The 13,368-nt window shown below is 39.6% G+C and overlaps 1 protein-coding gene across 11 annotated transcripts in view; it reads right to left on the reverse strand.

The window, feature by feature from the left end:
- Positions 1-336: 336 nt before the first annotated feature.
- The window catches only part of ADAMTS6 (ADAM metallopeptidase with thrombospondin type 1 motif 6), a 140,356-nt gene continuing 127,324 nt past the window's right edge, over positions 337-13,368 (reverse strand). For 8 of the 11 annotated variants that reach the window (XM_077347240.1, XM_077347243.1, XM_077347242.1 and 5 more), the window contains 5 exons: positions 10,501-10,630; positions 10,063-10,267; positions 6,661-6,837; positions 5,874-6,030; positions 337-3,539 (listed from right to left, as the gene is read on the reverse strand). In XM_077347240.1, the coding sequence (XP_077203355.1) occupies positions 3,430-3,539; positions 5,874-6,030; positions 6,661-6,837; positions 10,063-10,267; positions 10,501-10,630 (779 nt within the window). In that variant the 3' untranslated portion in view covers positions 337-3,429. Of the gene's footprint in view, positions 3,540-5,873; positions 6,031-6,660; positions 6,838-10,062; positions 10,268-10,498; positions 11,566-13,368 lie in introns of those variants that run through there. The other 3 variants (XR_013233055.1, XR_013233056.1, XR_013233057.1) reach the window with 3 other exon arrangements.

A 13,368-nucleotide genomic window follows, 5' to 3' on the forward strand; every position in this document is an offset into this window, starting at 1 on the left:
CGTATTGAGTCTGCCATGAAAACACTAGAGGGCGTCACCCCAAAGGTCAGACATGACTCGGTGCTTGCACAAGGGATACCTTTACCTTGATTGCTATAGCAAATTAACAAACAACCAAATCCCTACCTTGGGCCCATGCTTACACTCTGCAAGTGCCATTAACATCTGACTTAATTTCCTTGGAACCTGACTTAATTTCCTTGGAACTCTTACTACTGTGACCCCAATGAAGGTTGTATAGCATCAGCGTTCAGTGGCTTATGCTTCATGGCCTTTCCACAATATGCCCAAATGCAGTTATAGTTGGGGATAAGAGTGTGAAACAACAGAAAGACATTACTTGATGTGTTATCTTTACTAAAAAGTAAATACACTTTCAGAAGAGCTTTCAATAAAGTAAATATTTGTGCTAGCAGAATTCTTGAACAGGGATGTCAGTGAACAGATCGTTACCAGAAGGCTTATTCTTTAAAGCTGCATTTTTTTTTATTTTACTAAATTATCTATGTTAAAAACAAATCTGTGCCTGGTGTGGAATTGTACTGCATCAAGTGTTAAAAGCAGCAGAATGCATGACATGTAAGACAAGTGTTAGGAAACATGGAAATAAATTATCATATAATTTACAAAAGCAAATAAAATAACAATGTAACAGTGTACCACATTAATACTGCGTATAAAATAATAAGCAACTAATTACAATAATACAAAGGGTTTTTTTTTTCCATTCTGCATTATTAAGGAAACCTATTATATCTATATCATTAATAAAGATTTCCCTAAAATGGACTGTTTCTAGGTGTGTACCTTTGGACAGGTGGAACTGTAGGCATGGTTTTGTTTCAGAATTGTAGCCTTACAGTTGACGGCATTGCTTAATGGAATTACCAGCACCACGTTGTGAGCTTAATACTCTACTATTGAATTCCTAGGCTTTCCAACTTCGTGTCGCCTATACAAATGGTTCTATTGTCATTATTTAGGAATATAATACTTTTTAATATTTTAGCTTAGATTATATAGATGGCTATAGTGTAGCAGCAGCAGCAGCAATGTTCTGTGCTGTGGAAACCAACAATTTACCTCTTTGATCCAGAGTTTTATATTTCAAGGTCTCAAGCTACATGGGGGTCCATTTGTAATCCCAATACATTCTGCATTTCTCATTCATTCCCTTTAGCAATGCAAGTCAACACTGCTCCAGGGAGTTTCTTAAATTCCAAACTCAGTGCTCTTCTGTTCTGTAGAGTAAACATCGGATTCCCTGGTCTTCTAGCACCAATGAAAGAGCAAAATGTGTCTGCGGAAACACTATTTGCAATGTCAAAGTCCTAAGTGAGGTAAAAGGAGTATGTTTGAATAAATCATATCCTTTGTTAGTTGAAAAGACACATAAACTAATAAATATATTCACTCCTCAGAGCACTCAAAGTCTGATAGATTGTAGTGTCTTGCCTACAAAATGCCCTTGTAACATCTATCCCTTTTATCATATTTTACTTAGTCAAGATATGCCAGCAACAAGATATTCCTTTTACTGATTTATGCATAAAGGTTTTTAACTCACTGGCTACACTGCCCATCATGCCTACATGTTAACTCCCAACTGTGTATATATTTATTTTAAACACTTCCATTTCAGTGAGAGCTGTGTACACTGCAGTGAAGAACAATTAATGGCTCCAAGTCAACAGATTTGCCAGAAATGTAATCCACTTCTCACAGGTTTATGGAAGTGAAATGTGCTGTCAAGAGGTAGAACATGACAGGAGTTTGATGGTCATGAATAGGTGGGCTACAGAGAGCCCACTGCTGGATTGTCAAGGTTTTTTCCCCCCTGCCTAGTACACACTCTTAGTTTTTCCTATTAATTCACATTAGTAAATATTGTTCAACACATTTGGTTTACTGCAATTTGTTAAATATACTGACACATTTAGATATCATACACGTTATAAAAACTTGTCTCATTATGAGCATTCTTTTTATCAAAGTGCCATTTGACTTCTAGTGTTAATATAAGGTGGTGGTGTTCCCATCGTCTCAATTGCACTACAACAAAGGAGGCAAGTTGGACACAAAAGCACATTCATCAAGTACCTGCTACAAACTGCAAGTGTTCAAGTAGAATATAATAATATAAACAAGTACCCACTTTCCTTATCTCTTTGTTGTGTCACTGACAGAGCAGGGAATGGGGGAGAAGTATGGCCATAAGAATGAGCTCACACTGGATTCTGGAATCTATTTTGCCCAAGGAGCTTGGCTTCACATTTAAACACAATTCAAAATATTAATATGTGAATATGGTCAATATTTAAAACTGTGATACTTTGACTTGAGAGATCTCACAATGTATGTATTCTTTGGTTGTTTATTCAAAATGTTCAAATTCTTTCCCACCTGCTTTCAAGTCAAGCTCTCCTATCTTATCAATAAAGGAAAAACTGAAAACGGATGATAATTTTCAGGAGAACCCTCTGCCCAGCTACACTGTCAGTTTATTACTGGTAACTGAGCATCAAAGCCACTTAGATGTTTGCAGAATGGATGCCACTCTGTAACTGAAGGAAGAAATGGGGAACTAGCCATAAGTATCCTCTTAGTATTCAAAACGTTCAGCATGATTGGAGTATGACTCCTCCATTGTATTGATATATTCCCTTTTAGTGGAAATTCTGGTTTAGTTGTAAAATGGCAAGATGGCTATAAACCATTAGCACATGTTTCTTATTGTTTGATGTACCCAGGAAATAACTGTTTCATCTCAAATGAACACGTTTCTCACGCTCCTGTTTAGTTTAGCATTAGATATGGCTCACAGCAGTATTCAGAACATACGGATTATTCCTTTAAAAATTAGATGAAACAAGGAAAAGACATTTCTTTTACTTCTGATTTATGATTGCTTCTAAAATAATATTCCCAAGCCCACTTTTTTTTAAAGTTGTGGTGCTATGCAGTAAGATAAAATCGTTATTATAAGCTATGACAAACTTTTAAAAAATTCTTCTTCTGTAGTTGACCAAACCATAACAGCTACATTTTAAACAAAATTAAATACAAATGGATTCAGTGTCATTGCTAAGTCCATAATAAAAATTATCTTAATGGTCCAAGGAGGTAAACAGACTATTGGATTTAGTCAAAAGTACACATATGTTCCACCATAAGTTACTCTGTATGTACTGTGTGTATTTTTCCAATTTGGCATGCCCTCCTTATTCTGTGTCCAGCACTTTGGATGAATAAATCCCACTTCACAGAAGTTAAAATAATATTGAAATTCTGTCAGCTGTGGCTGACCAGTGGTTACATTTTCCACAGGGTGATGCATTTACAAGGACATCTGTCTGGTTCCACTGTGCAGCAATCTTTGACGGACACTTTTCCACAACAACATCGCGAGGCACTTTCCATTTCTGTGGGTCAATATCCTTGGCAGGTCTTGCAACACATCTGTCTGAAGTATGCTCGACTGCAGAACTTGAACTTCAGCACCAGTGGGCAATAAGCCACTTTGTTCACATCTTTGCATTCTATTAGAGGCATACAAAGGCACAGTTATTATATAAATGTAAATAGCACCAAGGAAAACAAATAATATTAGTGAGTTTAATAAGATTAATGAGCTAAGATTAATGAGAAATGCCCTCAAAAATCGAACTTTTGGCAAATGATGATCCCTTTAAGACGGTACAGAATTTATCCTTACTCAATTAGTTGCAGATTCCAAATAAGTATAAAGGTAAAGGTAAAGGTATCCCCTGTGCAAGCACCGAGTCATGTCTGACCCTTGGGGTGACGCCCTCCAGCGTTTTCATGGCAGACTCAATACGGGGTGGTTTGCCAGTGCCTTCCCCAGTCATGACCGTTTACCCCCCAGCAAGCTGGGTACTCATTTTACCGACCTCGGAAGGATGGAAGGCTGAGTCAACCTTGAGCCGGCTGCTGGGATTGAACTCCCAGCCTTATGGGCAAAGCTTTCAGACGGCTGCCTTACCACTCTGCGCCACAAGAGGCTCTGTTAAGTATAGTTTGCATTAAACACACTAATTGCTGTTCATTTACTATTGCATTGCCATTGGAAGAAACAATTAGCAACGTTAAAACAAGGAACAGATGTGATTTTATAAAATTGTTTATAATGATTAAATTAACCCTTGTTAAGGAAAAATTAAATAAATTATATAAATAATGTTTATGTAAATCAGCTTTATAATGCATGCAAAAGGAAAGATGATTTGTGACGTAATACACAGTTACAAAAGAATTTAAATGAAAAAAAGATATTTCTGCATTCAGGTACTTTGGCAACCCCTGTCGTGAGTTCATTTCCCTAGATACAACAATGGATATACCGTATTTGCCGGCGTATAAGACGGCTTTTTTCCTCTGAAAAACATGCCTCCAAGTGGGGGGGCCGTCTTATACGCCGGGTGCACTTCAGGCGAGCAGCAAGCGGCGGCGAGCAGCTCCCCTCCACTGGGTGAGCAGGGCGGGCGGCGAGCGGTGGCGAGCGGCTCCCCCCCACTGGGTGAGCAGGGCGAGCGGCGAGTGGCGGCGAGTGGCGAGCGGCGGCGAGCGGCTCCCCCCCACTGGGTGAGCAGCGCCGCGGGCGGCGGCGAGCGGCGAGCGGCGGCGGGCGGCGGGCGGCGAGCGGCGAGCGGCTCCCCCCCACTGGGCTCACTCCATATTTTGAGTGGAAATGTTGGGGGGTCGTCTTATACGCCCAGTCGCCTTATACGCCGGCAAATACGGTAAGTGGAATTGGATATTGGAATCAACTATTCATAGGAAAATTCTACTGTGTCCAGGTAAGCACTTTTGAAGTAGCTTTCTGAATCCTGGCTAAAATATATAAAAGGCATTGCCTAATATTTTAGACACAAAGACTTTTGTTTCTAAGATTTGGAGGAAAATGATTTAGGTATACCTTAGATTTCTCTCCCTGAATCGGCTTGGGCTGGGTGTGTGTGTAATCCCAACCCTGCACAATCTGACATAAGCCAAAATCTTGTCTGCTTGGATAGGCTGTGTGCGGGTTATGGGTGGCTTTGATTAGGCAGGGTGGGCACGGGGATGACATCCTGCCAATCTAAGCTGGTGGCCAGCTCCAAAATGGTCAGGGAGGGCAGGGCATGGCACTCTCCATAACCTCAGAGAGGTCTGCGGGGAAGAAATACCCCACCAGACAGATGATTTTTTCTGATCAGTTGTTTCATGGGGGCTTTCAATGTCTTCCAAGCAGACCTCTCTGAGGCTGTGGAGAGCCTGTTCTTAACAGTTTCAGAAGGGACTACTGCTGAGACATTTAAAGCTACTGCCAGACAGCTGATCCTCAGAAAAAATCAGCTGTTTGTCAATGACAACAGAGTTTTTCTCAATGAGCTGAATCAGCTGAATCAACTCCAAAGCTAGTCTGATTTGGCTCATTTAAAATGAAGGGATGTTCAATTCAGCTTGGATAAGTCAAAAAAGCACCCAAATTAGTATTTTCAGATTTTTTGGGGTTTATCTGAGCCAAGTTGTCCATCCCTAACTATGATTTCATGGCAAAAGAAGATGCTAGATTATACCCCCAGATTTCCAAGCTGATTGTTTGCAAGTGTCAACATTGTCTTCGAATTTCCAAAAAACATGAAACAAAACAGCAACTCTTAGCTCCACAGTGATAAAATGAAAAACAGAAGTTTTCTGGGGATATAAAACATTTCAGATTTTTATAGAACATGAACTTGGTTTGCTTCAAAAAACAGCTAAGTGAAATTGTGATTTTAAAAGACGATACTTAAATATTGGTATTTTCTAGCCATTTAGTATAGTAGCACCAGTCTTTACATATTCAAATTAGTTAATAAAATCAAACTCACCTTCTGTGTTGGAAATAGGAGTACTGTCACATTTGCTTTCACACTGTTGCATGGATGAAGGTCGGACAGTATCTGGACAGTCACTGGATGCTTGCCCAGTATATGAAAGACACTGCACAGTTCTCATCTGTTGTCCGAGGCCACATTGGGCTGAACACTGTATCAAAAAAGGGCAAGGATAAAAACAAAAAGTGAGATATGTAAACATTTCAGCAATTAGGACATCATCATGGTGAACAAAGATAACCAATTCACACACTAGAATCCCCTGGGCTGCCTGGAGTGTCAGAACTGCTATTTAGGGCAACTGTGAGGAATGAACAGGTCATTTACATTAAAATCAGAGTCCAGCAGCTCCTTTAAGACCAACAAAGATTTATTCAAGTGTGAGCTTTCGAGTGCAAGCACTCTTCCTCAGACTATGAACTGACCATCATGACAGTGGGAATATATAAGCAAATGTTAATCCTGTTACATTAGTAAACTGTGTCACAGCATCCAAATACAGCCTTATGATAATTCTTTGCTAAACTAGCCAATCAGACCCCTCGAATTCAGTTGTAGGTCACAAAAACGTATGAGAAATAAAACTGTCAATGCCAGTGATCAACGGCTTCCACCCTACCATTTACTGCTGGCCCCATCTGTCTCCATACTAGTGAGAAACATTCCTACAAGTAGAAGCTGAGCTGGCAGTTATCTTGTCCTGGGACCAGAGAGTTGAATTCAAAATTACAGAAGAAAAGGTTCCGAACCACTGCCTTAGCTACACAGCAAGTTTGCTTACCTGCCCCCAATCTCCAGTAACCCATCGTGGTGGGGGACATCTGCCCAAGCTACAGCGCATACGGACTGGTGGTTTGTTTTCTTCTTGGCAATGTGCAACTGAAAATGTTTTCAAAAGATCACTGCTTTTACAGAGAACAATACGGTGCTTGAAACCAGGACCACATTTTGGAGTACACTGGAAGGAAGAGATGTACAAAGTTTATATAATAAATACATGAAAGATCAAAATACAAGAAAGCTAAACCTCTACTGTAGCTATTTAAGAGAACTAAAATCTAAGAAGCCTGAGATATGGCAGAACATAAACTGTACAAAATAAAGCTGCAGAATAGATTACATAGGTTGAGCATGATGATGTCAGCCATTCAGTTGAATAAATCTCTTGAAGATCCCATGGCTCAAGTGTCGCCATGATTTCCAATCTTGCATCACTTCTTTTAGTTGTGATGTCCTCGCCAGTGTCCATTTTGATCATGTCTAACTACCTTGTTCTTTGTCAGACTGGTTTTCTTTTTCCACTGACCAATCCTAGCATAATTGCTTTCTCCACTGAGTTGGATTGCATGACATGGCCAAAGTAAGTGAGTCATTTTGTGATTTTGCCTGTCAGTGATATATCAGACTGTATGTGCTGTAGTATTTCCTTGTTTGTGACTTTTGTTGTCCAGGGAATCCACAAAAGCCTTTTCCAATACCATTAATTGATTCTTCTTATATCTGATTTTTTCATCATCCAACTTTCACAGCCATAAGTGACTACTGGAAATATGATAGTTCCAACTAATCTATATTTAGTAGTCAGGCTTATGTCCTTGCTTTTCCATCTTTGGTTCAAGCTCCTACCTGCTCAGTGACCCAGAGCAATTCAACATTTTATTGCCAGATTGCAGTCGTCACTCACATTGATTTGTGATCCAAGAAAAATGAATTCTTGAATGCATTCAATCTCTTTACTATCAATTGTTATTGTGAAATGTCTGTTTTTTGCAGTAGTAATTATTTTTATCTTTTTAATATTTAAGAAAAGGCCAAATTTCTTGTAAGCTTCATTGACTTTTGCAATCAGCTGTTCTAGGCCTTCCTTAGTTTCTGATAGGAGGGTAGTGTTATCAGCACACCAAAGATTTATATTCCTCCCTCCAATCTTAATTCCAATGTTTGAGTTCAATCTTTCTCATTATCACAGCATACAAGTTAAACAGGAAGGGGGAAAGAATACAATCTTGGTTCATTCCCTTCTGTATATTGAGCCAGTCAGTGTCACCAAATGTTATATACACAATGGCTTCTTGGTTTATGTAAAGTTACTGCATCAGTTTGATTAAATGCACTGGTACCCCCAAATTTTGCAAAGCTTTCTACAATTTGTTGTGATCCACACAATCAAAAGCTTACTTGTAGTCAATAAAGCGGATGTAGACTTTCTTCTGATATTTGGAAGTTTTTTGAGTCACCTTTCTTTGATAGTGGGATGGACAAAGATAGTTTCCACTCCTCTGGACAGTTATGTTTCCAGATTTTCTGGCACAAAGTTGTAATAGTTTGGATTGGTACACATTTCAGCAGTTCCACAATTATGATCTCATTGCCGGGGGACTTGTTGTTTGGTGATGGACTGAAGGCCCACTCAACTTCCTTCTCAAGAACAGACAGTTCAAGTTCTATTTATATTTCATCTTGAAGAGAGTGAACTTCTGTTCTGCAAGCATATAGTTCTTCTGTGTATTCTTGCCACCTGTTCTTGATGCTGTGTTGGTCAGTTAGTTCCCTTGTTTATCTTTGATGTTTTTGTGAACAGCAAATAGCATTTGGAACCTCTTTACTTGTGCAAAAACAATTCTTTGTGTCCCTTTTTGTAATCTAACTGCTTGCATTTCTGATTCCAGTAAGCTTCACTGTCTATTCTTGCTAGTCTTTGAAAATTCGCATTAAATTTTCTTGCTTCCTCTCCTTTGCCTGCAACTTTTGCTGCTTTTCTACATTCAGCTATTCTTATAATTTCATCTGAGAGCCATATTAATCTTTTTTCTAGCTTCATGTGCAATAGGTGTTTAGCTGTTGTTTCAACAACAGTTGACTGAATTTCCTGCCACAGTTCATAAGGCATCTTCCTTGTTTCGTCCAATAGTTGAAATCGATTTTTCATCACCACTGCATATGTGAGCAGAATTTTATTTACATCCAACTTCCTTAACCCTGATGTCTTCTTGATGTTGCAGAGTTTTGTTTTGATTTGATCTGAACCACATTCAGCACCTGGATATGTTCTGATATGTTTTGTGCATACCTGCACAATTTATAAGGTGTGATGCTAGAATGCAAGCTCCCTAAGAATCTGATTTGTTGGTGAGGGCTAAATGGAGATTTTATATCAGTTTGTATTGTTAACTTTGGTTTTACTAGTTGTGGGTTTTTGTGATATATGAAAACAGAAATTTCTGTTTATTCAGGAGCACTGACTTAAACTGCGTTCAGTTGTCAGTGGAGCTTCTGGAAGATCCTCTTTCCTTTCCTCTGCCAGCTCCCTGTTCCTCTCCTCTCTGCTAGAGCAAAGTCACCAAGCAAAATGTGCTGTAGAGACTTCAGTTTTTCCTTAAGGAAAATTTAAAATGCAGTGAAATGGTTAAAGATGGTGAGAATGTGTAAGCAATCTAATTTGTTTACAAGTTGCTCTAAAATGGCTGGACAAAAGTCACTGATAACTGCCGGAGATAAAAGGAGGTGAAAGCTGCAAAAAAAAAATCCTTTTGTTTCAGACTAAAAAATATTCAGTAATTCAATGAGGCAGCTAGACATACAAATATGATCACATGAAGCTGCCTTACCACCATTGGTCCATCAAGCTCAGTATTGTCTATTAAGACTGGCAGCTCCCCAGGATTTCAGAGGTCTTTCATATTATCTACCACCAGATCCTTTTCTCAGTGGGGAATGCCCAAGATGAAGCCAGAGACTTTCTACATATCAAGCAGTTGCTCAACCACAGCTCAGAAAGGGGGAGTTTTCCCTCCCACATACTGTGGCTGATCAATAGTGATGCTTTTACCAGGAATTGGGCAATTGAAGCAAGCCCAGGAAAGCAACTGGGGGTTCTGCTTGGAGGAAGGAGGATTTTAATGAACTTGGAAGGATGTAACTGTGTTTAAACTGGTACTGTAACAGCCCATTATATTAAACCCTTAATCTAAGCCCAATAGAATGCCACTGTAATTAGGGTTTGCATAAAAAACAAGGGTTTCAACAAACAAGTTTTTTTTTCAGGTCTGAACGAAACTATTCTCTAACTTAGGTTACAATACTTTATTTCTGCAGACAAAAGCTCCTCTTTTTGCTTATTATCCTTGGCCAAGGAATGAAAAATACAAATGTGTATGAAATTTGATATTATGAGTTTACTCACTTCTGACCAATCCAAAGCAACCCACTGTGGGGGACAAGACTGATTGTTACAAGATTCTTTTTCAATAGGTCGATATGTTAGGCAATGACTGCTGTCCAGGGTCTCCTCTTCAGAAGGTCCAATTTTCCTGATACATAGGACTGTTCGCGTTCTCATTCCACCATCACAGGTCTTACTGCATTCTGACCAATCTCCTATAAACCACCTACAAGAAGAATAATAAAATAATTATTTAATAAATTAAATTCACATTATTAATACAGAGACATAACTGAACACACAACAAACAAACACAATTCAAGAGTTCCAAAGACGATGAGTTTTAACAGAGATCACTTTCACTTGGAGCCTGCTCTACAGTTGGATCTGGACCCCTCCCTCTGCATTCACACCTAGGAACTGGCTATGAATAAACTACCTCATGCACGAAGTACTTACTCAGGTGGGCAAGGCTCAGAGTTACAGGCTCTTTGATTTTCTGGAGGCTTACTGTCAGGATCACAATAGTTGTTCTGGACAACAGAACTGTCATCCAGCCTCCTGCATACTACTTCTTGTTTCTGTGTACCTTGAAAAGACAGCAGTAGCACATCATAAATAGATCTTCCACTTTGACAACGAATAAACTCCTCTGTATTTCAAACCTGCATAGTCTAGCCCATCAAGCTTAATACAGCCCTACCTAGCAGCTCACGCAAGCTTGATAAACCTCCTTGCCTTGTTGGTTACTTGGGTATGTAAAAATATGATGATGATCAAGCACCTAGCAGACCATAACACATAGTGAACTGAGAATTAAATTGAAACACGATAATTTTATATATAAACGATAATTTTATATATTCTTGAGACTTACATGATATCTTAACTCCATAGCATTAATTAAAACACCCTGACCTGAATAGCCCAGGCTAGCCCAGTCTTTTCAGATCTCAGAATTAAGCCGGGTTGGCTCTAGCTTATAAGTGGATGGGATACCTTCAAGGAACACCTGGGCATTGAAGCAGAGAATAATGCATTTTTATCCATGAGCTCTGTTAGCATTTTTTGTTTCTCAAGAAGGTAGTTTGGTATAATAATAGGAAAGAGATGATAAATAATAGGACCTAATAAAGAATAGTATCTAAAGAAATAATGCAATGTTTTAATTAATCAAGACTTATGGCATCCTCTTGGCATCCTCTTGAAAAAACAAAAAAAGCTAACAGAGCCCATAGGTGAAAGTGCATTAATCTCTGTATCTCTTCTACTAGACCACAATAAAACTTAACAGAAACCAATGTTCCCAAAAGTATTCCAATGTTTACAGAAGTACTCCCAAGTGTTTAAGTATTTGGTGGAATAGAAAAGAAAAACAGTAGCACCTTAAAGACTAACAAAATTTGCAGTAGGGTATGAGCTCACTGTTCGTTTCTTCAGTACTGGACTCCTACTCTTCTCTACAGCTACAGAACGACTAACACAGCTACTCATCTTGATCTCTTTGGTGGAGAGATCATCCTCCTACTCCAGTAAACGCCGGCAGGAATCATAATAAGGCATAAAAGAAACAGCACAAGGCAGCAAAATGTTCATTTTCGTGTTAGGAAATTTGGCAACATCTCTAATAAGAACAAGAATAATCATGGAAAATGAAGTCAAATTTCATTGGATTGCTCAGGTCTGTTTGCTCCCTCCCTAGTATTAACAGCTAAAGACATCAGGGTTTGATGAACAGACACAAGAACTCATTTGAAATTTTAGTATTGCTCAACCAATGCAATGAATCATTTAAAAAAGGACATCCAACTCTGACTAATTTGGATCGGGTCTCCTATGTTTCCTACCTGTTTATGCTTGCACACATCCCAAACAATGTACTGCATTTCTTAAATCCTGAACAAGCACTTAAAATCAAAATTCCCTTTATTCATGTGCTATGAATCTCTGAACTATTAAACTAATACAGCATTGGCTACCCATTATTAACTGAACCTGTTCTGCTGAGAAAAACTTCCTAAGTCTCAAGACTGTGGTAGGTTATTGCAAATAAGCACAGTTCTCACCATTACAGTGCTTATTTGGTATTTTCCAAGAGCCTTGGATGCCAGGGAGTCAATGAATCCATACTTAAACAAGACTAAGGAAGTCTAGTCCTATATCCTAGAGACAGGATCCCCAAAGTCGTACCTGTGAGTGCTTTTGCCCAACAAAGCTTCTGATTGACTATTGGAGATTTTATCTAACTGTTGCTTTGGCAGCAACTGCCACCCCAGCACAAGAATCTGCACTGTGTAACTGAAGTTAAGCTGTAGCAATCATTTTGTGGCTGGCACTGCCTCCTGTGGCAACCATTTCATGGCAGCCATTTTGTTGCCACACTCACCATACCATGTCAAAATTCTAAACACGCCTTTTTAGCCTCAAAACGGTTGGGGGCCTGCCCTAAAGGGAAAAGAACAATTCTCACTAATGGGAGTTATGCCTCAGAACTTTAAGTTGGAAGCCCATCTGAGGTACTTTAAGCCCAATACTAAAGCAAATTTCTTTTTCTTTTTTACTTTGAAATTAGTCCACCCTTCTCACTAAGACTCAAGGATAATTCTAGTGTATGTCTCTTCTATCAATAAGATGAAACAGCTAAAGAAACCAATGTAATATGACTAGTATTACATAAATGTAAAACAAAGCATGGAGTAGAATATATAATATATTAAACAATGCAGAAATTATATTAAAGATATCCCCTGTGCAAGCACCGAGTCATGTCTGACCCTTGGAGTGACGCCCTCTAGCGTTTTCATGGCAGACTCAATACGGGGTGGTTTGCCAGTGCCTTCCCCAGTCATTACCGTTTACCCCTCAGCAAGCTGGATACTCATTTTACCAACCTCGGAAGGATGGTAGGCTGAGTCAACCTTGAGCCGGCTGCTGGGATTGAACTCCCAGCCTCATGGGCAAAGCTTTCAGACGGCTGCCTTACCACTCTGCGCCACAAGAGGCTCTTTAGAAATTATATTACATAAGTAGAAAACAATATAGCAAGATACATACAGGATAATACATACAGCAGCCAGATAATACAAATTACACTCAGCAGTTCACTCGTCGGGTTGGGCACTTCGGCATCCGAAGCAGCCATTCATGCCCGAAGCAGCCAGTGCCATGGCACAGGGCGGGATGGGAAGTGTGAGTGTCAGTGCGCCGGCAGGGACACACATGCAGGGGCACAGCTCTGCACCTGTTTGTATGCACTGGCCAGCGCACCAGCAGCCATGGCTCCCCTTCCCCGCCCATGCCGCAGCACTGGCTGCGTCGGGCATGAAT

This window comes from Paroedura picta, chromosome 7, assembly GCF_049243985.1.
Source record: "Paroedura picta isolate Pp20150507F chromosome 7, Ppicta_v3.0, whole genome shotgun sequence".
Classification (NCBI taxonomy): Eukaryota; Metazoa; Chordata; class Lepidosauria; order Squamata; family Gekkonidae; genus Paroedura; species Paroedura picta.